The sequence below is a fragment of the Lepisosteus oculatus genome, chromosome 3 (assembly GCF_040954835.1).
Source record: "Lepisosteus oculatus isolate fLepOcu1 chromosome 3, fLepOcu1.hap2, whole genome shotgun sequence".
In the NCBI taxonomy this organism is placed as follows: Eukaryota; Metazoa; Chordata; class Actinopteri; order Semionotiformes; family Lepisosteidae; genus Lepisosteus; species Lepisosteus oculatus.
This window is the reverse complement of record NC_090698.1, coordinates 42722935-42748444: the sequence shown is the minus strand read 5'-3', so window position 1 is coordinate 42748444 and position 25510 is coordinate 42722935. Positions and strand designations below refer to the sequence as shown.

The window sequence follows — 25510 nt, the reverse complement described above, 5'->3', positions numbered from 1 at the left end:
ATCATATGCAAATAGCAGCATTATAGTTAATTTCTCTCAGTGTTACCAAACAGATTTCTGTAATTGTCCATATTCGGTACTTTCTCTTATGTTATATATACAGGTATTATAATGCTTCCAACATGAGAAGAACAGAGTGTTGTTATGGTATTTTATTTTTTCACTTTTATGATTTATTGATTTCATAGTTACAAAACTGCCTTCTTACACCTTCGACAGTGAGTCGTAATGAAGAAAATGCATTTTTACTCAGCTTGATATCATGTTTAAGGAATAAACCATAATGTTTGCAAAAACTATAAAATGTTTGCCTTCTGTAGATGCATGAACTCATGAGGCGAAGGAACAGTCTGTTGTACAGATAAAAAACCTTAAGTTTATGCTCTGTTTCATTGGATTTTGTAAGAGCCTTCTAGCCTTTGAAAACTAAATTTAATTACAGAATACCTAGTTTGCAAACATTTTCTCATGTAAAGCCAATATGCAGAAAATATGATTGATCATCCTGTTACTACTGGGAACAGCACAAAAAAGGTTCGTGAATGGTTTTAAATGTGAAACATTTTGGTTAATAATAATGGCTGCCTTTTCCTCTCCGGACATTTTACAGAGAAACACCCTGGGGCTGGATGCCCCTGTCGGTTCTGGAGGGGAGAACCAGGGGTGAAACTGCTCGTTTCCTTGGTAACCTTAAACCAGATACCCCTGGGGGGCTTCAAGAGCCACTGGAGCTCTTCCTCGGGACTCTGTGCAGTTCAGACCTGCACTTGCATCCTCAAATCTCTTAGGCCATAATCCCTATGCATTTAAATAGTTAACTTTAACAGCGTTCAAGTTTGGTTCTGTGTACACTGGTGCGTTCAAATTTTTCTAATTACCTCACGCCACAATGATTTGTGCACTGTAATGAAACTACTTCTTCTAGCATTTGTTCACAAGTACATCTTAGTATCTAAAATACTAAGTGCTGTTGTAAATTTTCAGTTACAGCTGCTGTGTTTTTAATTTTGATTGTATTGGGCCTTGTAGCATCTTGACTGACAACACCAGTAACTTAAAAAATGACAGGGAAAACAATAATGGCGCTTGAGAAGCATATTCTACTGAATGATATTCAAGTACTCTGGGAACATATAGCTTTAAAATAATATGTACTACTGTAAATTATTTATTGTTTGCAATACATGAAAGATTTTTTTTACCAACTCTATATCAGTGCTGTAATGTATAGGTCTGTGCTTGCTTTACACAATAACTCTACAGTGGCAGAGCCAGTGAAAGTACACAGAAAAAAAGCATAGAGCTTGCTTTGCACATACCCACAAACATAGACCACCTCCACTGCTGCTGTGTTGAATTTCACAAGGTAGTACCATAGTTATGCAACCCGAGGATGAAAGATTATTGACCTTTTACAAGGACTCACAAACAGAAGAGCATTTCTTAAAAAGTGACAGACTGTCCTCTGGGTTTTGAACTCTATTAGAGCTTCCTGGAAAAATGACTCAGTTTCTCATGGATCAGAATGAGGCTGGAAAACAGTTTTAGTTGTGTTGGTGAGTAAGAGGGAAAGGTGTGAGAGGTGGGGTCCAGTGTCAGTTTGTACAACTGAAATAGAATAACATATGACCAAACATGCATATTGGACGTGTCAAATGGCTAGAGTATTTCCACAATGTTTTTTTGTACATTACAATATCAGAGAGAAAAAAGATTTGTGTCATTCATGACTTGTGAAGTATGTATAAAGATTATAGGATTTAGGCCAAGATATAAATGAACATTATTATTATTATTATTATTACTATTATTATTATTAATATTATTATTATTAATATTATTATTATTATTACCTTTACTTTGTGAAAATTTCCTGTATTTACAAAAGCCTATGTAATAGTTTTGTCAAGTTTTCACTGCCCTTTTTAAATATATTCCCACTTTTCCCTATGCTTTCCTGCAGCTTCATTTTCTTTGAAGTCTTGCCATGTCTGCTTGAATGACCTCTTCCTTTGCTTTGCGAGATTCTAGCACCCTGAAACAGTAGTGAACAGACTTGTTGATACTGGGTTCTAGCCAGCTGCCTTTAGACAGCTTTTCTTTGTTTCCTGTCTGCTAATGTTTAAAGGAAGCTAGTTCCTGGATAGACCTATTAAGAACAACAGATGCTGTATGAGGTTGAATTAAACATCTGGTTACTTGGATTGATCTTTAACAATTATTTATTGCTATTTGCAGTGAGATAAAAAGAAGGATCCTTGGGTTCTATTTTTTTTATTATTCTGCAATTCATTTTATTATTGTTTTTGTGAGTCTAGGTCCAGGTAGCTTGTTCTTTGTTCGAGAATGATGGGATGATCTCAACACTTTCTTTGTTGTGATTTTCGAAAATTAAAGAAGGCAAAAATCATTAGCATCTTCACAAAGAGAAGCACCTCACAGCGTACTTCACAGTATATGTTCACACTAATACAGCCTTCCAGGCTAAAAATCTACGTATTTTCGAATACTACAGTTTATATAGTGTTACTGATACTGTTACACAGTTACAGTTATGAATTGCAGTTAAGGAACAATTTCCAAACTGAAAAACACAAAGGTTCCACAAAAGGGTTTGGAAATTGGGTCTGTTGCTGCATAAGTGATGAAGTCAGAGTCAGATAGAGTTTTTATGTTTAGGATGAAAGGAGCTGTAATGTATATACTGTACTGTAAGTGAATCAGTGTTTGTAATACACAGACAGTATAAGTGTTGAGTAGTTCATAGAAAGGTTTATGTCCAGAAAAGTCGAGTGGTGGAAGATGCGTTAGCACTGAATTTGAGAGGTGGATGCAAGTTAGTAAACTAATGTAGGCATTACTGTAGCAGATTAGTAGAGTAGGTGAAACACAACATTTAAAATGCTTGTAGAGGTCAGCGACAAGCCAGTGTAGGAGGAGAAGTAGTATTCTTAGGTCCAATCAACAAAGATGTTAACATTATTTGTCCATATCTTGGTTGATAGACCAGGACCTGGGGATAGAAAAGATTACACATATTAAAATAATTCTTAGAAAAACACACTCAGGGTGAGAACCAATTCAGTTAGTCAGATAAAGATGTAGATGTTTGTTAAATGTATATTTAAATGCTTTAACACCATTGTCATGAGGAATGATCATGTTTACAGATGCACAGTCTATGGGTAAGGTCAAATCTTCAGAAAACATTCAGACCCTGAAACTGAAATCAGTCAGAGCACGCTTGATGCGAAATCCTCGATGAGTGGTCTCATTAAATTGTCTAGGAAAGCGGAGTTTTGAGTAGTTGGGGGCAGTAACATGCCAACACAATCAAGCATACATACTTAGGTATCAAGTTTGTGGATCTTGGGAAGGAGACAGAAATGAGAAACCGGTGGGTGTTCAACAACAAGATGGTTAGCCTCAGGGGGTATTTTTCATTGCTGATGTAACCTCCCTTAAGTAGTCAGTCTTGTAAAAGAGAACAATATGTAGACGTGCTCATTAGCTGTCTTTATCCACTGATATACTGCACTGGTCCTTTTAATACACTGTAATAGCACCACACTTGTCAGCTGCTTTGGTGTACCTGGAAGTCTCTTTGGGTAGGGGTGGTTCTGAGAGGAGAGAATATTTCAGAAACTTGTTTCTTGCATTGGTAAATGGAGTAGACAACCGAATCACTTACAGTTATTCAAGTAAGGGCCTGTGTTGTAATTTAATCTGATTATAGTTTATTAAAGAGTGATTATACTATCATGTTTGCAAATAGTTTGAAAACCGTGAGGATGAAAAGAATACACTTCACACAAGGATAGCTTTGCCTTTTTTTGGTGGACACTAAAAAAAAACGGTTTTCTTTTGGCGATCAAGCAGTAATGGCTTTGTGAGAAAATTCTTTTAAGCACATTCTTCATTTTTCTGTATTTCTAGTTTTCTCCTTTGTGAGCTAATAAAAAAAGATTTGTTTTCACTGCACAAGAGTTTTTTTCCTCTTAAAATATTGCTGTCTTGGAAACTCCACAGGTCAGCGATCTGGGTGAGATACTATTTCTTTTTTTCACTGATCTGCCAGTAGTCCTGCCTGCAAGTTTATAATCTACATTTTATGCAATTATATTTGTGCGCTCGAAAGTCCTACTTTAGGAATTTCCATTCTGATAGATGCTGAATTCTTCTGTCCTTTAGTAATTTTTCAGTTAAAAAAATAACTAGACTAAAGACCACTCAAAAAGTCTTTAGTTTGTCTGTTTGATGTGTAAGCCATCTTCATAGTGGTGTTTTATGTAACCCTTCTTGTAGAATCCAGTAAAATTCACAAAAACAGCAGTTCCCCTTTAAATAAATATTTTAATTTTATTGAATGTTGATAGTTTACTTACTTTAAAAGAAGTCTATTTTTAAGCTACTACATTTATCGTTCCATGGGAGTAATGAGATAATATTGTAGGAGTCTCTATCACGAGTCAGGGCCCATGGGAGACTATGACTTGTGGTGTAATTGAACTATATGGATAATAATTTGTGCAAGTAGGATGGCACGGTGATCAAGTGGTCAGCATTGCTGCCTTGCAGTGCTGGGGCCCTGGGTTCACTTCTGGACCTGGGGTCCTATCTACATGAAGTTTGTATGTTTTTTCCTGAGTTCTCATGTGTTTTTGCAAGGTGCTTCGGCTTGCTCCCAACGACATAGTGGTACAATTGGCTATTGTATGAGTCTGTGTTTGTCTGTGTATGTCTTTGCCTGTCCAGGATGTACCCATCTTGCGCCTGTCACTTGCCAAGATAGACTCCGGCTCCCCCGTGAACTTGAATTGGATGAAGCAGTAGTTTTGTTATTTGGCCCTTGCTAGAACACATCATCTTCCTCCATTGCCCCCAGGAGAGTCGGATGAAAAGCAGAGCTGCTGGTACAAGTAGGAGTCATTAGAGTGATCCGTTTCTGCTTCACATTTGTTAGTGCTCAGATTGATTTCAGATTTCACACTAATTGGAAGGGAAGCTCTTTTTCAGCCTGGAACACAGAGAAAACCTGTTTCATCACAATATGAAGAGCTTCCAAAACAGCTGCAGATTGATCGGAAAACCATTGAAGAATGCAAGACAATATTTTTAGTGTAAATCTGATTTTTGTACAGTATCTTCGTCTTTGCACAGATATACAGTATACACGACATTGAAATCTTATTTCTTTGAAAATAGAGACTCCAATCCAATACAGGGTTGCAGGGGAGCTGGAGCCTATCCTGGCAAACAACAGGCACAAGGAAGGATACACCCTGGACAAGATACCAGTCCATTGCAGGAAACACAGACACAAATTGGTGTGCTCATTGGAAACCCAAGCGAACATGAGGAGAACATACAAACTCCATGCAGATCAGTAATTGAATCCAGGCTCCTTGGACTGTGCCACTGCACCACCCAATAATAATTATATAGTATATATAATTCTAATAGTACATTAATGCATTTTTTCTGTATCTCACATCATCAACCATGCATTTCTATGTAGTTCTATGTTCTATGTACTGTGTGTTGTTTGTGATTGTTACAGTAGGTGACTGTCCTGCAGTAGCTTGTATTTAAAATCAAAGGCCATTTTCTTTAGGTTGTAATCTAATAAAATAAAGGCAGCATAAAGAAATGAAATTTTTTTTTTATTATGAAGTGATTACGAAAACAAAGAAGTCCTTTGCTCTTTCCCTTAATGATTTTACATGTCATATATTGATGGTAGTCTTTTGAAGCTCTCTATGTCATATATTTATTATATATTTTAACACTGTGTACCAGGAAACATACATGAATATGTGAGAGAGTACATATATATTTTGTGATCTGCATGGATAGAAAGCAGTATAAAGAGGTCAAACAAATCAAGAGGAAAAATTAATTGATTTCTTCACAATCTTGCAAGTTAATGCTACAGGATTAAAACTTCCCATACTTTGTAGTATGGTTCCCATAATAAAGTTATTCATGATTTATAACTTTAAGTAATTTACACAAATTATATTTACACTTTGTTTATATAAGACAGATGGTTTTGAGTAAAGAATTAGGGAGTAAGAGACATTTTTAAACTGATTATTTTAACAACTATAGTTGTACTTTATGTTCTGAAATTAACTCTCAACAAATCTACATGAAATTTAAATTTCATCCATGAATCTCTTGGATGTTGTAAAAAGGGTGAGGTTTGTCATGCTCTATTTTTAATACTGTAGAAGCTCACTTTGAGAAATGTGTGCACTTTGACTCACATAGCTTTGCAGTTTCTTAACACACAGGATTTGAGGAAATTCTGAGTCAGACTATGATTATCCCTCAGTGAGTTATCCACCAGTCTTACAGTCTGCTCTCTTTAAAGCCTGTCACACATGAATTAATACAGTATAACCCTGAATTAGATGTAAACAATTAGTTCTAAGCAAAACAGTGCTTCCTGAAACAGTGTCATTTCAAGAAATGTCTTTTTTGTTCCTTTCCATCTTTAAGGTTCTTCTAGTCTTTGACAAAGAGGACAGCCAGAGTGATGGATTTTGGTGGGCTTGTGACCGCGCAGGGTACAGATGCAACATAGCACGCACTCCAGAATCAGCAGTTGAGTGCTTTCTTGACAAACACCATGAAATAATCGTCATCGACTCCAGACACTCCCGCTATATCGAAGCCGAAGCAGTCTGCAGGTAACATAGTTGTCCCCTTCAATTATACCACATTTTTTTTTCATTTTGTTGTTTAAAGTATTAGGCACTATTTGCTGGAGTGAGTTAAGATGGAACAGTTGTTTTTTTTAATCATTAGATGTTGACAAAAGCTTGCTTAGACGTGAAATGTTTATTTTGACTGACTGACATATGTAGTGTGTGGTTATAAAGTCTCGTTTGAAACAGCTTAAGCTCACACCTGTTGGCAGTCTATTTTCATGGAAATATTAAAAAACCCGGCTGTTGAAAATTAAAACTGTATCAAAGTGCAAAATATTTCATTCAATCATTATGGCTATGATTTATGCAATAAATTAGTTAGGTGTCTTTTGACATAGTAAGCATTATTACGTTTGAGAAGATTGCTACAATGCACGAGTTAATGTTGTTTCATATTATTAGCACTCTATCTTAAAGAGTCTTTGATTATAAAATCAATACCAAGAAGAATACAGTGTATTTGTAGGAAATCTACAGTACTTGTGGATCATGGGATGTGTTTGTAAGGCCATGTTCATAACAATGACTTTGAAAATGGCAGTTTCTTTCAGGAGGTACAATATTTTGCTGTAAGTGTGCAATCTGCACCACACTCTGATCAAGAAATACTGTAATTCAAGACACATTATGACATGATCTTGGTGGCCACTGACCACCAAGGTCAAGGAAATTCTTGGTTAATGATATTCTATGCTAAATGCATTCTTGTATGAATTTATTATGGGTGGCAGTGTGAGGATATGCATAAATATGGCACCACCAGGAGTGTCATATTTTCATAAGCTTGTGATATACATCAGGTTCTTCAAAGAAACACAAACCAATTACAAATCTCTTAGCCCTAAGGCAGCAGTCTTAGGGCTGGATAACACTAGCAGGATAAACTGTCTTTGACATTCTATGCCCAAGAAAAAGAAGTGAAACCTGCAGTTGTCAAGGCAAAAGTCAAGCTGTCCCTCTTGTCTTGGTTCAACTGTTTCAAAGGGCCTGGAAAGTGCAGCATGGAATGTAGGTTTTTGTGACTCTTAATAAAGCTGTGAACCCCATCCTCAGCAGGTTGTGCTTCCTTGTCTACAGCATGTGCAGTGTTTTATCACCTTTGATTTGAGAAAGGCAAGAATGCACCTAAACTTTTCTGACTGAGACCCTGAGACCCTGAAAAATATGTAACAAATACAGGAAGCATTTACAGTACCTTACAGCTTGAAATAATGTTGTCATTTCAAAAGCATTGCAGTGTCCCTGCACTGGGTTTTCTTAGAAATGTCCAGAATAAAAATGAAATATGAATTCTTAATAGGTTTGTAATATATGAGGGTTTCACATCTGCAGAAAGCCTAGCAGTTTTGGTTATCACAAACTATGTCAAAACATGGTTTTTCACATTGTAACACAGATATCATAACAAGAACATGGTTCTTTGAGATCATACTGAGCTTCAAGTGTCCGATAAGGTTCTAGAAGATCTAAGTATCTTCCAATAGCCTCACTCTATATATATCACACTAGCCAACTCTATTTTTTATTTATAATTAATGATAACATGTAAACTTAGTTTTATATGTATAATTCTCAATAAAAATGTAGATATGCAGATAGAGCCATTCCCTAGCAATAACAAAACCCAAGAATTAAGCGTACAGAAAAGTATTATGGATTGTTAGTCATGATAAAATTTGACCACCTAGCCATAGGACAGATAGGTTAGGACCCCCATGCAGGGGGGTGGAGGTGGGATGCAGAAAGAAGTACTGTATGTGAGGGTGATGGGGATAACGTGTAGTATTTATAATGTCTTCGGTGAGGAAATTACATCAGGTGTGATTACGAATTAATAACAGCTGAGTCTAATTTAAGTTGGCTCTTGTCATCTTTCCCAAGCTTTCGTTATAAACTCCATTTCACTGGGAATAACACCACCCAAGAATTAAGCATACTGGAAGGATAATGGATTTTTTTAGTCACCACAATTTAACCACCACAATTTTGTAACTGAGAAGACACTGTGCTGACCCCAAAGCAGCAGAGTCTTGAAGCTACAATACCTGCATGGGACTAGGTGAAGTGGAAGTTAATGGTACAGGAACCATTTGCTGACATATTGTTTTCTTAGTATTCCAGCTGTTGCTGTATAAGCGCATTATTACAATGTTGTTATTGTGTTTGTACTGGTTGCCTTGTTGTCAGGCATGACTTTGAGAAGAACTCTGAAGCAATGTACTTGTGCTGAGAAAGAATTACTTGTCGCAGGGAAAGAAGCATATTTTTTTGGTGGATAATGCTGATGCAGGAACTGAATAGTGCTGGTGAATGAGCAGTTAGGACAGGATAGCGAAGAAAACAAGAGGACGCAGAATTAAGGAAAGCAGATATGGAATGTGAAAGAATGCTGAAAGAAGAAGCACATATGGGAAGACGGTAGAACGGATAGTCCTGTGATTGGCAGTAACAACTGTGTTGCTGTGGACTGTGTGACATCATCACCAGAAGCGGACGCATGCTGAATAACCACAGTTTGCTTACAAAAGTTCAGATATAGGTGCATTACTGTTAAACTGATTCATGACAAAACAAAGAAGTGGTATATTTCTCTTTAATTCTTTCTCTTCTTTTCTCTTCCTTACTTGTTGTTAGAAGCACAGTCCGCACATAAAATGGAGGCAAAAAATGCAAGCATAATTGGTGAAGCAAATGTGAAACAAGTAGCGTTTTTTCTTGTTCTTTATTTTCCTGGTTGTCTGGAGCACCGTCTAATGAATGTGCAAAAACAATATGAGCAAAGGCTCTGCAGGCACAGTCAGCTCAGAGGTTTTTGCACTGGACTAGAATGTCATGTTACCGATGACATCATCAGGGGATGTGGATGTTTGCTGGAAGTCCAGGATTTGTGTATTGTATACCTTTGACAGATAAAGAGAAAATTCTCTTTGATATATGTAGTGAATGAAACTTTGTGTTAACAGAGAGGTTGTGATGTTCTACACACTAGTTGATAATGCCAAAAATAGTTTGGGGTGGACAAGGCACAATTTTCGAATGGCACAGAGGGTTTGTGTTTATCCTGAGCAACATGGGATTGCAGGAGAAATAATAGGCTGGCCGTGAGGCTGTTTTTTTTTTAAAAGATGAGTTGACAACGGGAGTCAAGGAAGTCTTCAGCAAGGCATGGAATCTTGCAAAAAGCCCTGGGGATGAGGCTGGCTGAGGGTGAAAATTGAATGACTGAGTTGGACAGCAGTAGATGGAACACTTGTGGGCACAGGCTGAATGTGAAGAGCTGCAGATTCCTGGCTGAGATAAATTACTATCCATCGGAGGAGCAAATTGGAATGTCCATTGCATAGTGAAAAAGCAAAAAATGTAGGGAAAAGCAGAGTTGTAGAACAGTCCATACAGAAAGATGTATGTGAGGGAGAGAATAGGATTGTAGTATTTATAATGTTTTAGGTGAGGAAATTACATCAGGAATGATTCCAAATCACTGACAGCTGATTGAATTGGCTGTTGTCTCAAACTTTCATTATAAACTCCATTACAGCAGGCAGATCCCAAAGATATTTGGGACTGCATTAACTTGAGGCCATGTTATGAACACTCAGATTTTGTTCTGGAGATAGATTGTCAACAAAATACTGAGAAATATCTTAACATTTCTCATTCATCTGTGGCTAATACTATCTTAAAGATCGTCATGAAGAACCTTGCCAATGTAACAGAGTAGCACTGCAAATGTTTCTGCAGAGAAATATTAGCGAACATATAACCCAAGGAAGGAGAGATGATTGCTGAGAATGGGCCAACATCCTGTCTACCAGGGTAGCAACAGAAGTAATGAACATGTACGAAACCATTTCTTCCTAAACTTTTAAAATTCTGATCAGGGTGATGTGCCTGGTTACATGAATATTTCATAAAGGCAGTCCTAATTCTTCAGAAACAAAAATCCCAACTAACCTCCATCCCCATTGTCTCTAGTCCACTGGCTGGTATGGAGTTAGGCGTATATTGAAATAGGTAACAAATGGAAAGAAGCACAGTCTTGAGATTTGTTGAAGGATTTTTCAGTTTTACCAATAATGTTAACATTATGACTACACAACTCCTACTAGTTCACTGTCCTGGAATAGTAATGATTGACATTAAGGACTAATAAGAGCAATCTAAGAATACAATAACTTTGAGCATGAAAAATCCATTGGTGTCTAAACTGGAAATTGAGTTTAAGCTTTAAAACTGCTACTGCTGTGTTGGAGTTAATAGAACCTTACACGCACCTTTGTGAAGTGCCAAACAGAACATCTGATTGATTCATTGCCAAACAGGATAATGCCTTTTGACACAGAAAAATGTGACTCAGCTAAGTCATAAAAAGTTTGGCATTGTGTTTGCCTTAATCTTTTCTGTATTCCACACCCTTTAAAACTGTCATCATTTGCTGTGATAGATTAAATTATTATTGTTATTTATAATTTGCAATAATGTTCCTTAGTGATATATAACATTTAAGATTAATGCATAATAATTTTCACTTACATTTATTTCATATCTCATGTTTTACAACACATTTTAAATTATTTTTTAAATTGGCAATCTCTAAACTGGAAAGCCTTTAATATTTGCACTTCCTCAAAGATTATAGGCCTTAAGCCTCACTTCTTATCATCTATGCTGTGCTTATATTTCCTGAAAACATTCAGATTGGGGTTATATATTAGCATACTTTTACAGCTAATTAAATTTCTCACCAGCAAACTATACAATACTGGATTCTTATGGTCATGTTTTTTACTTATATTTTAACTTATAATACATATATGTTTTCTTACAAATATATTGTAGGGCCATCACTAGTTGTGAGACCACACATCTATTGTTCATCATTAGTATAGTGAGTGAGCCTTTGCCAAGCTACAAAGGATATAAAAAAAGAATAGTTCTTTTTCAATTAAAAATAATGTTTTGTACAAGATAGAAAGATTTTGCCTTATGAAATGTTTGCCAAAGAAAATGTGTATTTTCCTATTTTTTTATAAATGTTTTAACATGATAAAATTTGATAAGTTTCTTCTCTGACAAGCTACTGTAACTCATGGGTTGTATCACACATGACCACATCTCTGTACTTTCTTCATTGCTTTTACTATTGTGTATCACTCTAAATGTTTAGTACTGTTATATTTGATTAAAAGCAGAAAAACAGAAGTTTCATCCACAAGAGAAATGTTTTAGCCAAATATGTTACACAGTAAAATATTGTCTAAAGAAAGTAAATTTAGATGATTGACTCTCCTTATTTCTTAGTTAATTGTCTTCAATATGGCAGATTTTGATATTGAAAGCAGGTTTTAAATCAAGAGCTCTTCTTTACATGACTTGAAGACTTGTGTTGTCTGCAAAGTTCAAAGTACACTTGTTTTTTTAATACATTTTGATTGTAGATCACTTTTTTTTAATTTGCTGTGCATATGAAATATTTGTTAAATGGAGGCATGAACCACCCCGTGTTATTTTTATTTGAAAAATATTTCACTTACAGGTGCAGTAGGTATCCAAACTCTGACTATTGCACAATTTCACATCTAAAGATAATTGTACTGTACATCAGTCCCTTACAACCACTTCAGTAATGTAAGCAGAATACACAGAGGTGTATTACTCGCTCTTGTCCTTAGGAATGCAGGCTTTTTGTATTTTTAGTCTCCTCTAAATCACTTCACTCTCCTTTTTTGAATGTTTTTTGCTTATTGGTTTCTTTCCAGATCTGTCCGTGCTACCAAGCCTGCCGAACACACTGTCATCTTGGCTGTGGTGCCACAGACGTAGGTGTAACTTTCAAATGGTAGCTTCTTAGCTCATACTCTTTTACTCCTTCGTTCTTTTTTGTTTACAAATAGAAGAACATACAGTAAGAGCACAAGAAAGATTACTAATGAGAGAAGGCCTTTTGGCCCATTTGATTGCAGTTATCTACTGTAAGTGATCTAAGGATGTCATTGGGAATATTTAAGCTAACAAAGTCTTACATGTTTCTGTCATTTGTACCGAGATTCACCATTTGGTTCTTATTATTTTTGAATCATTTAGAATTTGCATGTACTCTGCACAGTTTTATTCTGTTTTGGGAATTGCGCTTGTTCTCTCACTACGTCAAGCCATACCAGATCCCACAACCTTAATCTTCACCTTTCTGTGACCACAGAACCAATACAGTTTTTACAGAGGTCACGAGAATACAAAGATAGCATTTGAAGAGTGTTTGAAGGAACAGGATTCTTATTGCTATAGGGTTCCATTCATTTTCCCAGTGCAACTGTTAAAAAAATGTTGAATAGTGTTAGTATATTAACATTATATGCAAGCATTTTCTGTAAATATGTTTTCAGAACTATTTTTCTGTTTGGACAATGCAATCAAAGCATATACATACTGTATATACATTTGTGTACTTTACTCTTTTCCATTTAGGCAACAAGATCAGGAAGAGTCATCTGTTCTACCTCTCCTCAATGCTGGATTCAACAGGGTATGTGTGTACAATCAAGAAATCCCTCAACTGCTTTGTGATAGTTTGGAATTGTTAGATATAGTATGCAACCTGTTCTCCAAAGAGGATTCTGTTTGAGAGTGACTTTCAGATTTATATTTTTAACTGTTGAAAATATGTTCTTGAGCATAACACTTTTTTCTATGTTTTTAATACTAATTATCATTTGGGCTTGTCTCTGTTGCAAATATTCCTGTATCTGATCAGGTGAGGATGAGAGAGGAAGAAATGTAGCTCCAACACACTAGCCCGTAGACCTATTCATCACCCATTCATCAATTGGCACAATTCAAACTGCATTACAGCATTGTCAGGACAGTTTGTCAGGACACATTGTAGCAGCTCTTTGTCATGCTGATGTTCCATCATGCCTGCAAATAACAAGAGTTGCTTTTGTCATGAAGCTAGTACCCTGGCTAATTTAATCCTAGCCCATCTTAGTCACAGTCAGATATTGGCATGACCAGGCTTGAACTAGTGGCGTTTCAATCATAGAAATCATACAGCCAAGCAAGTGATTTTGTTGGTTAAGCCCCTAGAGAGCCAGTGAAAATAACACTTTTCTGAGGACATATTTATAAGCTCCCCTTATGATATTCTCAGTAAGTTGAAAAAAAACCACTAAAAAACACAGTGGGAATTCACCTTGAAGGACATAGATTAAATCAAATCTTCAGGCCTCCCACAAATGACAAAGTGCAAATCTTTTACAGTGTTTGGTGATGTGTTTTCGTAGAGGGACGAATCCTTTGTTAAACTAAACAGCTGCTATCAGTCACTGGGTTCATGGAGGTGACAAAGATTTTGATGTAAACCATGTATTTTATCATATGTATTTGTACATTTTGATATGTATTACATTATGTATCTGTGTGCAGTAATAATACTATGTCTTAATTCAAGAATAGACTGTTTAATCCAGCACATTTAATTGAATACTTTCATTTTCACAGAGACCCAGTTGAGTTTACATTTCAGATTTATTAGATGATCATCCAACTTCTCTTTTCTTTTCACAGATAGGCTCTTTGTGCTTTTTATTAAATGACTCTTCCATGTTTTGTGAGAGTTTGCAAGCTGGAAACAGGAAGTGAGATTGTTAGTTTTCTTGACAGGATGATGACAATATATCTTTTTGCTTTTGATGTTAGAAATAAACCCAGTGTGCAGGATTTCGCAAAAGGCTGCAGCAGAAGAAAATCATAAAGCTGTTTCACATAACTATTTGTATGACACAGAAAACAAGTTAGCCTAGAGAGCAATAGAATAATAATTTTGATGCAATAGCTTGCACTCTTAAGAGTGGACTGGTAAAATTAGTGGCCTTGAATAAAAAAACAAACATCAGAGCTAATCATAAGATTTATGTACAATAACATGGAATTATACAAGGTCACATTGTGCTGGTACATTCTTTAGATAAAGCAGGCAACAGTTCTGGAAAGCCTGTGGATCAGGGAATTTCCACAGGTTAACAGTTGATTGCACTATAGTTACAAAACTATTAAATATTGAAAGCCAATTGAAATGCTAGTAATGGTACTTCAAAAGACATAAGCATGTGAACAGCTGAGCCCTAGGATGCAAGGTTAATAGATAGTGAATGAACAACGGGTAAACTAGGGTATTTCATTTCAGCCGGTTCTTGTATTAAATTTCTGGAGTTTTAAATGGGTGGAATGTTTAGGCCACCAAGGGAAAGAAAAAATGATTTTTACAGTGAGGGAGCTGCAAAAAAAAAAAAAACAGTAAAAATGTTTGTCATGACTTTTTACTGTAATTATTTTAAGCTTTATTTCAGTTATTTATAATTCAATAATCAGTTGTTCATAAATTCAGCATATGCTAAGGATTATCACTTGGTTCCAGCTATCATACAGTATATTATATTAACAATGAATTACATTTGATATTTACATTATATTTGATATTTAAATCACTGTACACCATATATGAAACAAAAACATACATACTGGGAGAGATCAGTAGGTTCAGACAAGATGGCGGAAGGTAGCCGTGTAGAAAGACCTGCCATCCTCCATCACCTGAGGAATTGAAGGAAGACAATTGGTTGTGTGACATATAAGAATCAGGAAGATGAGGCCTGCAGGGTCGCTGCACATCTGATGTCTACAGAAGACATCAGAAATCAGATCTTATATACAGCCAGCAGCCATATTGCTCTGCATCTCACAACTGGCAACCCACTAAAGCTAAGCAGGTGTGAGCCTGGTCAGTACCTCCTGGGAAAAACTAAGGTTCCTGCTGTTAGTGGAGCCAGCAAGGGGTGCTCACCCTGTGGTCCATGTGGGTCCTAATGCCCCAGTGTAGTGACGGGGACACTATACTGTAAACAGGTGCTGTATTTCGGATGAGATGTAAAACTGAGGTCCTGACTCTCAGTGGTCATTAAATGGCTTAGGGCATTTCTTGTAAAGAGTAGGGGTATAACCCTGGCGTCCTGGACAAATTTCCCATTGGCCATTACCAATCATGGCCTCCTAATAATCCTCATCTATGAATTGGCTTCATTACTCTGCTCTCCTCCCCACTGATAGCTGATGAGTGGTGAGCGTTCTGGGGCACTATGGCTGCCGTCGCATCATCCAGGTGGATGCTGCACATTGGTGGTGGTGGAGGGGAGACCCCATTACCTGTAAAGCACTTTGAGTGGAGTGTCTAGAAAAGTGCTATATAAGTGTAAGCAATTATTGTTATATTTACACAATTACTTCAACATAATTTGCACAAACTTCAACATATTTTTTCTTATTATTTATCCCAGATATTTAGTAGATTCCCTGGTCTTTATGGTTGAATATTTCCTTGAAATTCACTGTCTGTCTATGTAAGGACTAAGGGACATTACAGACACAAGCTGATTTCTTCTGTCTATTATTTCCTACAGAAGACATTCACCTCATTGTATTACATGTCAGTTATTTTGTTCTCATTTACTAAATTTGGTTTACTATAGCAGATGTGATAAACACTTGCATTATCAGCATATTAAGTTTTTGATTTCTTTTTCTGGTATTTCTGGTGGGTATTTGGAAACTGTTGTATCAAAATAAATTTGTTTTTGCAGGTTGTTTCTGACCAGCAAATGAGAAATTGTATTTTTTTTTCAGTTGACATCCTAGTCCAAATGGTATTCATGGAAAGTGGTTTGAACAGTGATTACATTTCCTTGCAAAGGGGGCGTTTAACACTGTGAACATTCAGGAAAGCCAGTTGAATGTAACGGGATGAGCATATAGCCCAGTCAAGTGTATTAAGAGGCTTAAAGAGAAATAAAGTAGCTTTGATGATGCTCCAAAGTTTGGTAAAGCAAGTACATTAGTGAATGATACAACTATTGAACACATCAAGAAGATCACTCTTGCTGATGGATTGCTTTTGTTAGGCACAGGGCAAGCACCTTACTGATCAGTCCAAGCTCTGTGGAGAAACTCATCCATGCCTGCAATACGAGGTCTACTGAACCATAAATGGATCAACATAAGCATCACAGATTGGACATGCATGCAACATGAATGCAAGCTGAAATAGAGGGGCTGTGTTCCTTTGTGCAATGGTCATTACTAAAGAATTGTGGATCCGCCACAATTTTTATTGCCAGATATTTCTGCGGCATCACTCAATCTACCTATCCCATCTCAAACTGCAGCCAGCCAAGGCCTTTTCATTCAGGATGTAGTTTGAATGCATTTTGCAGAGTCTCTGAAGCAATAACTCACTGAAGCCTTTGACCTGTGTCACTCACAGGACTTAATATTAGCATTACATAATGTGTGTAGTGCTTGCCTGCTTCATTTTTTGCTTTCCACTACCTAGCTATGTAAAAAATACATTGTGGTGGATATGAACTATGTTGAGAGGTGGAAATATAAACAATATATGACATTACATATCTCAACTATTAGGTTAAATAAGAATAGTCTATTAATACTGCTTGATGTGATCCAAAGACTCTTTCCTCATTCTTCCCATAATGTACATTTTCTGAGTCACACTAAAATAGAATTATGTGTGCTCTGTGACTAATAAAGTTCACAGTCATGTATAGTACAAAATAACTCCCTGGGAACAGTGATCATGTCATGGTTAAGAAAGGATAGCACAGACTGCTGAATATGTATTTGCTGATAGTTATTTATGGCAGTTAAATGCATATGTATGACTTGTGATGAAAGATCTCTGAAGTGTTTTGCAAAACTAACAATATTGCATTGTAAATCTGACGGCCAGAAGAAATCTAATTTATACACACTGTAGTGACGTCAGCAAATGGTACTATATACAGCTATACCGCAGTATTTATCTGCAGTATGTATCTTAAACATGGGGTACATTGTGCGTCATTAAACTTCTGTTGTTTGATCATGCAGATGAATTCTCTGCTGCTCTTATTGTTACTTTGCAGCTTGTTAATTGTAGTTATATATAACCAAGGTCTTATTTACTTATTTATTTATAAATTTATTTATCAGTCATTGTCTGATGAATGAGATTTGAAGAACTAAAATATTCCATGGGTATGAAAATGATTTTTCCTGAAACTAATGTCTTTTTATGAACACATTAAGGTTCATGACTTCCTGAAGTAGTGGTACTGAATAACATCTGCAACAAATTACTGACTTTACTGAATTTGCTTACTTACAGAGATATGTTGAAAATAGCAGTGTAACAGCGTGCTACAATGAGCTCATCCAGATAGAACACGGAGAGGTGCGGTCTCTTTTCAAGCTAAGGTATGTCCCTTTCTTACATCCTGGTGCTTTTCCTTCTTTCCTTATTTTCCCTTAGAAACCTGCATCCTTAGGAACATAAGAAAAGTAATGAAGAGTAATGAGTAGTAGCTAATATGAGGATCTCATCCAGCCCTTTCTTAGAATGCTGGGTGTCGGATTCAACAAAATGACTAGGCAGCTTGTTCCTCACCCCCAATAAGAAGAACACCTACCTTTCCAATGAGGAATCAATGCCCTGCCTGCCTAATGATAGTCATGGGCACCTAAAACAGTAACTCCACCCATTGTGAGGGTAATTATTTAATTAGTCTTTAACTACTCATAACACTACATGTGATAGACCTGTCCCACGACTTCTCGTTTTCCCTTTTTGTGTTTAGAACCATTTCTCTGTTTTTTAGACTTAGTGAAAAAATGGAGGCTTCTATGCACATCCAAAATGAAAAAAAAAAAAGATTTTGTTATTAAATTGTAAGTAACAAGGCCCTAATTCCATGGCAAATGTCATATAATATTTAGAGTGCTTGAAAAAGATACTGTATTTGAAAAGGAAAAGGGAGGATTATAAAAATTACAATTATTTTATGTACTGTAGATCCTAATATTGATGTGGCAGCCGTCGAAAGGCTATGATGTGTACAAAGAGGTTCTAGGAGGTGTCTGCATTTAAAAGGCAAACATTTGTTGAAATGACTCAGTCACACACTGGATCTGTTCTTGTTTTAGTGGACTGAAAGCTGCCTGTGAAAAGAACAAAACAAGAAGTGTGATTTTTTCTGCAATAATGGTTTTGTGTGATAATATTTTTTAAATAGTTTAAATTCACCACTGCTTCTATTACTCAGACTTAAGCTTTAATGCATTTTTCAAAGGAAAAAAAAACTATGCTTAATTAATTTGGCTCATACATGTTGGACCACTAGCCATTCCAGGAAGATTCAGAGAGCTTTTTCTTTGAAGTGGTTGTTTTTAGCCTTGCTGTTATGGAATAACTGTAAATGTGACATATTTTCTGTGCGTAGCACACAGATTACTCATATAAAGCAAACAGATCAAATGCATTCTGCATATTATAATTACAGTTCAGATAATTTTCTGCATGCTTCAAAGTGAGCATTTTAAATTTAACGTTATTGCATGGGCTACACTTGTGTCTGACATATTAAAATCTTATATAGTAAGTAATGCAATTACATTTTGGTAGAGTACTAACAAATATCTATGAGAGAATATAAAACTTTTAAAGAAGATATCCACGTTCTATTTCTTGAACTTGTTTCAGAACTGTCTCCACCTTTCCCACACAGTTTGATTTTTAGATCCTGCCTTCTCTTTGTCTAAGTATCCCGATGTAAACAGAGTTATCGGGCTGTTTAAAAAGAATTTCTGAATCATCTGCAGATGTTAATCCTCTATAAGCACATAAGGAAACAGTTCGCTGCCGACACGTTCCTTGCAACACTAAGGAATGGTTCAGCAGCGTTCCGCCAGCTCAGGGTAACGGAGCAGTGTCCGTAAACAGAGGTGCAGCTGTCACTGCCAGCACTGAGAGGAACCCGCACAGCTGGAGTGTGGCAGGAACCTGCTCTGCTGGCTTTGACCAGGCCACTTGATCATAACCAAAGCCTCTCTTTTTGCTCCCCAATTAAAAATGGAAATAGAAAAATGGAAAAATCTTCCAAAATGGTAACCCTGGTTTCAAAAATGCCATCTGGATAAGTTTGAAATATAGAAGGTGTCAAAGTATTTCCCCTTGAGAACGGTAATACAGTACATGCTGGAAAAGAGTTTAATGTAGATTAAGAAGTCTAGTTTTTCCCAAATACTGTATATATGCCGGACAGCACAGTGGGGCAGTGGCTAGCATTGCTTCCTCACAGTACTGGGGCCCTGGGTTCAATTCCTGGGGTGCTATTTGCGTAGAGTTTGTAAGTTCTCCTTGTGTTCATGTGGGTTTTCGCCTGGTGCACTGGTTTCCTCTTAAAGTCTAAAGACATACTGGTACGTTATTTGGCTTACAGGAAAATTGACCCTGTTGTGAGTGTGTGTGTCTGTGTGTGCCCTGCGATGGACTGGCATCCCGTCCAGGGTGTGCCCTACCTTGCACCCATATAGCCGGGATGGACTCCAGTTCCCTCAGAACCCTGTATTGGATAAAATTAGAAAATGGATGGATGTATATACGCTTAGTTGGCAACAGTCATATGGTTAAATTTAAGTCCGGTATGGAGCTGGATCAAAATGCGTGGGCAGCAAAGGAACAGGTAAACGTTCACTCCATAGCTTTCAGCATGGAATGAACCTTTGCCTGTTTAAATTCAAATTGTTTCTCATTGATTGCAGCCAGCATTTTGCAGTAAATCTTTTTTGGTTGATAGTGAATGACATCAGACGTGAATATTTATTTCTGCTGCTGTACCCTGTAGAGCCTGTAATTCAGTCTTCACTGCATTGGAGCACTGTCAAGAGGCAGTAGAAATAACCAGTGAAGACCATGTCATACAGGTAGGATGAAAGGATGGTGAACAGTGCACACATTACAGAATACTCTCTTAAAGGTACAGAAGCTCTTTTTTAAACCTAAAAAATATACATTTCAGAAATTATTGTACCAAATCAAAATGTTCCAGTATTTGTAACTCCAAGTCAGCTTTGAGCAAAAATAGTTTTGATGTACTTGGAAATACTCTTGGAAGAGTCCTGAGCTCTATGCTGATTTGGCACTGGTTGGCCCAGATCTCTCGGAGTCCCTTTAATCTTATTGAATAGCTCCCTGCAACAGATCTCCACCCTCACAGGGCTCCTGTTATAGGTAAATATATGTAAGTCATCACTGTCTAACTGGTTATCTTACAAGTCCAATCCACCTGACAGCAACCACCTATAACTCTCCAGTGCCAAATCTAAATGACATAGCATAAACCCAGTCAAACACCACAAAAATAAATAGTGAGAAATAATCAAGCAGGTGACCCAGACCACAATTACATACCAATTGTGTTCACATGTTCCTTTTGGGCTGTTTCTGTGCCAGTATGCTAGATGAATTGGTCCCTAATAAAACTAATTATCTATACTGTATGTAGGGCCTGCCCTGAAAAACCCTGCTTCACCCTGTGATGGGTGTCACCCACATGGCACACAATGGAATGATATTTGAGATTTGGTTTAGTTTGCTTTAATATTGTTCTGATCTCATTTGATAAACATATTTAATGTTAAAAATGAATTTTCTTTTTTAATACCAATTTACAAACATTTGTAAATACCATTTGACTGTATATATAATCTATTGTGTTTTTTAAACACTTAATTCTAATTTATACAAACCTAGTGAATTTAAACTTATTTTGTCTGAAAAATGCTTTGCTCTGTTTTTGTGATTCAATTACATTGTCCTTTCACAGGTTAGTTTACATACACGCAGTTTTCCTCTACATTCATGTCTAAAAGACAAAGGGTTTCTTTGTCAGTTATTAATTACATTGTTAGTTATTAAAGCTTTAGTCAGGACTTTTCTGCAAGAGTGCAATATTTTTATTTATATTGCATCTTTTTCCAAGTATGTGAATCCAGCCTTTGAGAAGATGATGGGGTACCATAAGGGAGAGCTCATAGGCAAAGAACTGACTGAATTGCCAAAAAGTGACAAAAACCGAGCTGATCTTTTGGACACCATCAATACGTGTATCAAGAAAGGAAAGGTGAGTGAATTAGATCTGGTCTCTATAAGAATTAGAAAGATCGTCATTTTACTGGTTACTTTAAGTCAGTGGAAGAAAAATTCCTGTCTACAACAATAATCAGAGAAGTTACCAATTTACACACGAGGATACTCTTAGTGAAGTACCATACTCAAGAATGCAGCAGTAACATCCCATTAGGGACTTGAATCCATCTTTCAAGTCTATAGTACAGAACTCTGTCTGCAACTATAAGGCTGTCCTAATGAACATTGGAGTTTTTTCTTCTACAAGAGAAATATATTGGAGATTTTAACATTTAAACATTTTTGTGGGTGCAGCCAAGTTCTAATTAAAATGAAATGTCAGGTCTCATATAGAATTGCTGTTTGCTTTGTAATTTCTGGGCAATGGCATTGAAGCCAAATTGTGCACTCTGTCAGTGATTCCCTGTCTTGCTTTAGGAATGGCAGGGTATTTACTACGCCAGGAGGAAGACTGGAGACAGCATACAGCAGCACGTAAAAATAACGCCAGTCATTGGTCAGGGAGGGTAAGCAATCAGTTCTCCCTGCTTCCTTTACATTGAGGTGCTCGAGCAATTTAATTCTGTTTTTGTCCAACGAGAAAACTTTGATGGCAACCATGTGTAATTTCCAGGAAATATTAGTTGCTATTCAGTCACAATGGAAGAACAGTAAATTAATTGACCCTGGTGAATTTCTAGAATTTAACAGCTAGAAAGATTGAATAACATCTCATTGTTCCCTAAAAATAATTAATCCAGGGTCTTCAGGTCTTCAATGGCTCAAACTGATAAAGATACTCATTTAATGGGTAAGATGAGCCCCTGTAAGCCCTATAACTGGTTAACAGCTGGGCTGTGTCATTAGTGGCCAAAGTTAGTGAAACAAGGGTGTACAAGTGGATGAGTCATGCCATTGAATGGGCTTTAGTTGGATTTCTGTGGTTTTGCACTTAACAACAATATCTGCGAGGTTTCTAACAGTTTTTCTCAGTATGAGAGTACCACTTATTCAATTAGTGCTGAGTGTCTACTGAGGCACTGCAGAGCTTGCAGCATGGCTGCTAACAAGGGGCACTGACAAGCTGTCATGTTGGAAAAGCTCATGCAGAGTCCTTCATTCTCCCCTTAAAGTACAAGGATTATACTGGCAAGCCAGGTTGGTTAATTCATCATAATAATAATAATAATAATAATAATAATAATTGCTTTTCTGGATACTCCACTCAAAGCACTTTACAGGTAATAGGGACTCCCCTCCACCACCACCAACGTGAGGCATCCACCTGGTTCTCAGTCAGCCATGACATATTGGCTGGGTATAATATATTCGTTTAATATTAATGCTAGGGTTTGCCTCATTCGTTTCTTCAAAGTGTTGTGAAAGTATACCGAGCCCATCTGTTCTTGATTTTAAGATCATAACAGTGGTTGTGGTTGTAAACTTGGAGATGAGTCAGCATAGATTGTGAAGTCATATACTGTATCTGAGTATTTCTATGTGCTTGTACTGTACTTCCCTGGGTAGGATTCAGTGGCATGCGGAAAGTTGTGTTACATTTAAATACTGTAATTGGCATTCTCATGGTTTTGTCATTTAGCTGGCTACTATTGGTTATTAATAATAAGCCACTCTGCTGAAGTTCACAGCTGTTCTTTCTAAGGGCTTCAGTGAATTTTGCACGAGATAAAGTCTTAGGCAAAACATATAACCCCTTCAAAAAATCAGAATTATGTAATAGTTTTTTTTGTCTTTGCTGTTTGTTATTTTCTATTTAATTAGTCTCTGCTGATATTTGAGCAACTAAATTGTTTACCATATTTATTACATTCTTTGATTATATTCAAAGCGCTTGTGAGTGCCTTTCCATACCTTGATACAAATTTAGAAACACAATGCTAAAATAGAAATAGAATTAAAATCAGCTTGAACCACTTAACAGATGTATTTTTTCTCCTTGCTTTCTCTAAAGTTGTATGATCTGTATTTTTTTCTGTTTGCTAAGAATCACTTAAGTTTTTTTTCCCCCTTTCAGGAAAATTAGACATTTTGTTTCAATCAAGAAACTTTGCAGCGACAATAATAAACAGGTGAGATGTTGTGTGCTGTTGTTAGTCTATCAAAAAGGATTTTGTAAGTTTGAAATAACAAATTGTATGGCTAAAATTTTAACTGCAATAAAAGGAATTATTCTATACTACTCTATATGCAGTATACTGTGGCTTATGGCTTGAGTTAAAAAACTGACCAGAAAGACACCACAGTATAGGTCAAATTTTAAAATCTTTTCGTCTGTATAAGATTTTAAAAACAAATCTCTAGTATTTTTGCTTTTCTTCCGTTCTTTGCAATGCCAGTTTGCCATTCCATTTAGCTGGTGCTGTACTCAGTGGGTTATGGAAATGACATACAGTCCTCCTCATAAAAGCAACTGGAAGTACATACAGTACCAGAAATTTTACAAATCACAAATAATGTAGTATAACAATGTATTAGCAGTTGTAAGCATTTCAGTGAGATCTTTAAAAAACACTGTACCAGTTAGCAATTATTCTTTTATAACAAAAATATTTAAATACACATAAATTGGTTTAATCTTATTAGTGTGTCATTAAAGTTTGTTTACCAAATCCATTAATGTATTTAGCCTTCTGTCCATCCAGCAAATAGCAGAAATGCCATAGTGTGATTTTATTATATGGTTGCCTTTAAAATAGGATATTTGGGGATTTCAAACAACTTCCAAGCTACGATGCTATTATAGTACTATGATCTCGGATAAGGCTCACTGCCAGAGCAAAAACTATTTTTAGGAGCTGAGTGCTATGTTCTTGCCAATATTAGCACATTGGCACTTTCATCCTGTACCTTCAAGGTCATTCCTATTGATTCTTTGCAGCCAAACGGCTTGCATTTCTTTCAGTTATTTTTACATTGTGCTTTTCTTCCCATTTAAGACATTTGGTTGTGTTTTGGGAATAGCAGATGACATTTTTGATACATGAGATTATTTTATGATTCAGGTGAGATACGTGTTAATTTGTCTCACCCACAATGAAAACCAAATGAAACTGCCATTAAGAGACAGTGAAGCTCATTTGTTGCTTAAAGTTGCAAATAATTGATGGGTTATACAGTATATTAGGATAAAGCATCCAGGCTCTATTTGTAAAGCCAACAGGCAAATGAATATTCAATATGTGATGAGTTACATAGAAGCACAGTAAGTTGTCTCATTTTGTACTCTTTTGACATATTGGCCACAAACTCCAAATCCGTGAACAAGACACCTTATCTAAAAGTGTTAAATTTTTTGATGATTTTTGGTTCCCTTCGGGGGTGGCATTGTGGCACAGTTGTTAGCATTGTTGCCTCACAGTGCTGGGGCCCTGGGTTACATTCCAGACATGGGGTGCTATCTGTGTGGAGTTTGTATGTTCACATGGGTCTTCTCCAGGTTTCTTCGTGTACTGTTAGAAAAATGGAGAAAAGGATAGATGTTTACTTTGTGAATTTCACCCAAAGAATAAAAGCAAAAATCTTGCCAACTGCTCTATAGCATTGTACTGTACCAAATTCTTTGAGATCTTTCATTACTGACATTATAATGCAATTAAACAGGCCTTGAACTACACCCCAGAGACCCCATACATATTTTTGTAATCATTGTTGGAAGTAGATTCAAGAATACTATTTTTGCGGTTACTATTAATACATTTTTTGTATTAGGATTGTCCAAGTCCAGTTCTAGAGGACTGGTGTGTCTTAAGGATTTTTACATCTC

At 36.5% G+C, this 25510-nt stretch overlaps 1 protein-coding gene across 4 annotated transcripts in view; it reads left to right on the top strand.

Annotated features, from left to right (window-relative positions):
• The window catches only part of pde8b (phosphodiesterase 8B), a 98742-nt gene that overhangs the window by 49449 nt on the left and 23783 nt on the right, over positions 1–25510 (top strand). For all 4 annotated transcript variants that reach the window (XM_015364931.2, XM_015364925.2, XM_015364918.2 and 1 more), the window contains 8 exons: positions 6505–6695; positions 12476–12535; positions 13182–13239; positions 17929–18017; positions 20444–20522; positions 21581–21721; positions 22165–22253; positions 23762–23816. In XM_015364931.2, the coding sequence (XP_015220417.2) occupies positions 6505–6695; positions 12476–12535; positions 13182–13239; positions 17929–18017; positions 20444–20522; positions 21581–21721; positions 22165–22253; positions 23762–23816 (762 nt within the window). The remainder of the gene's footprint in view (positions 1–6504; positions 6696–12475; positions 12536–13181; positions 13240–17928; positions 18018–20443; positions 20523–21580; positions 21722–22164; positions 22254–23761; positions 23817–25510) is intronic.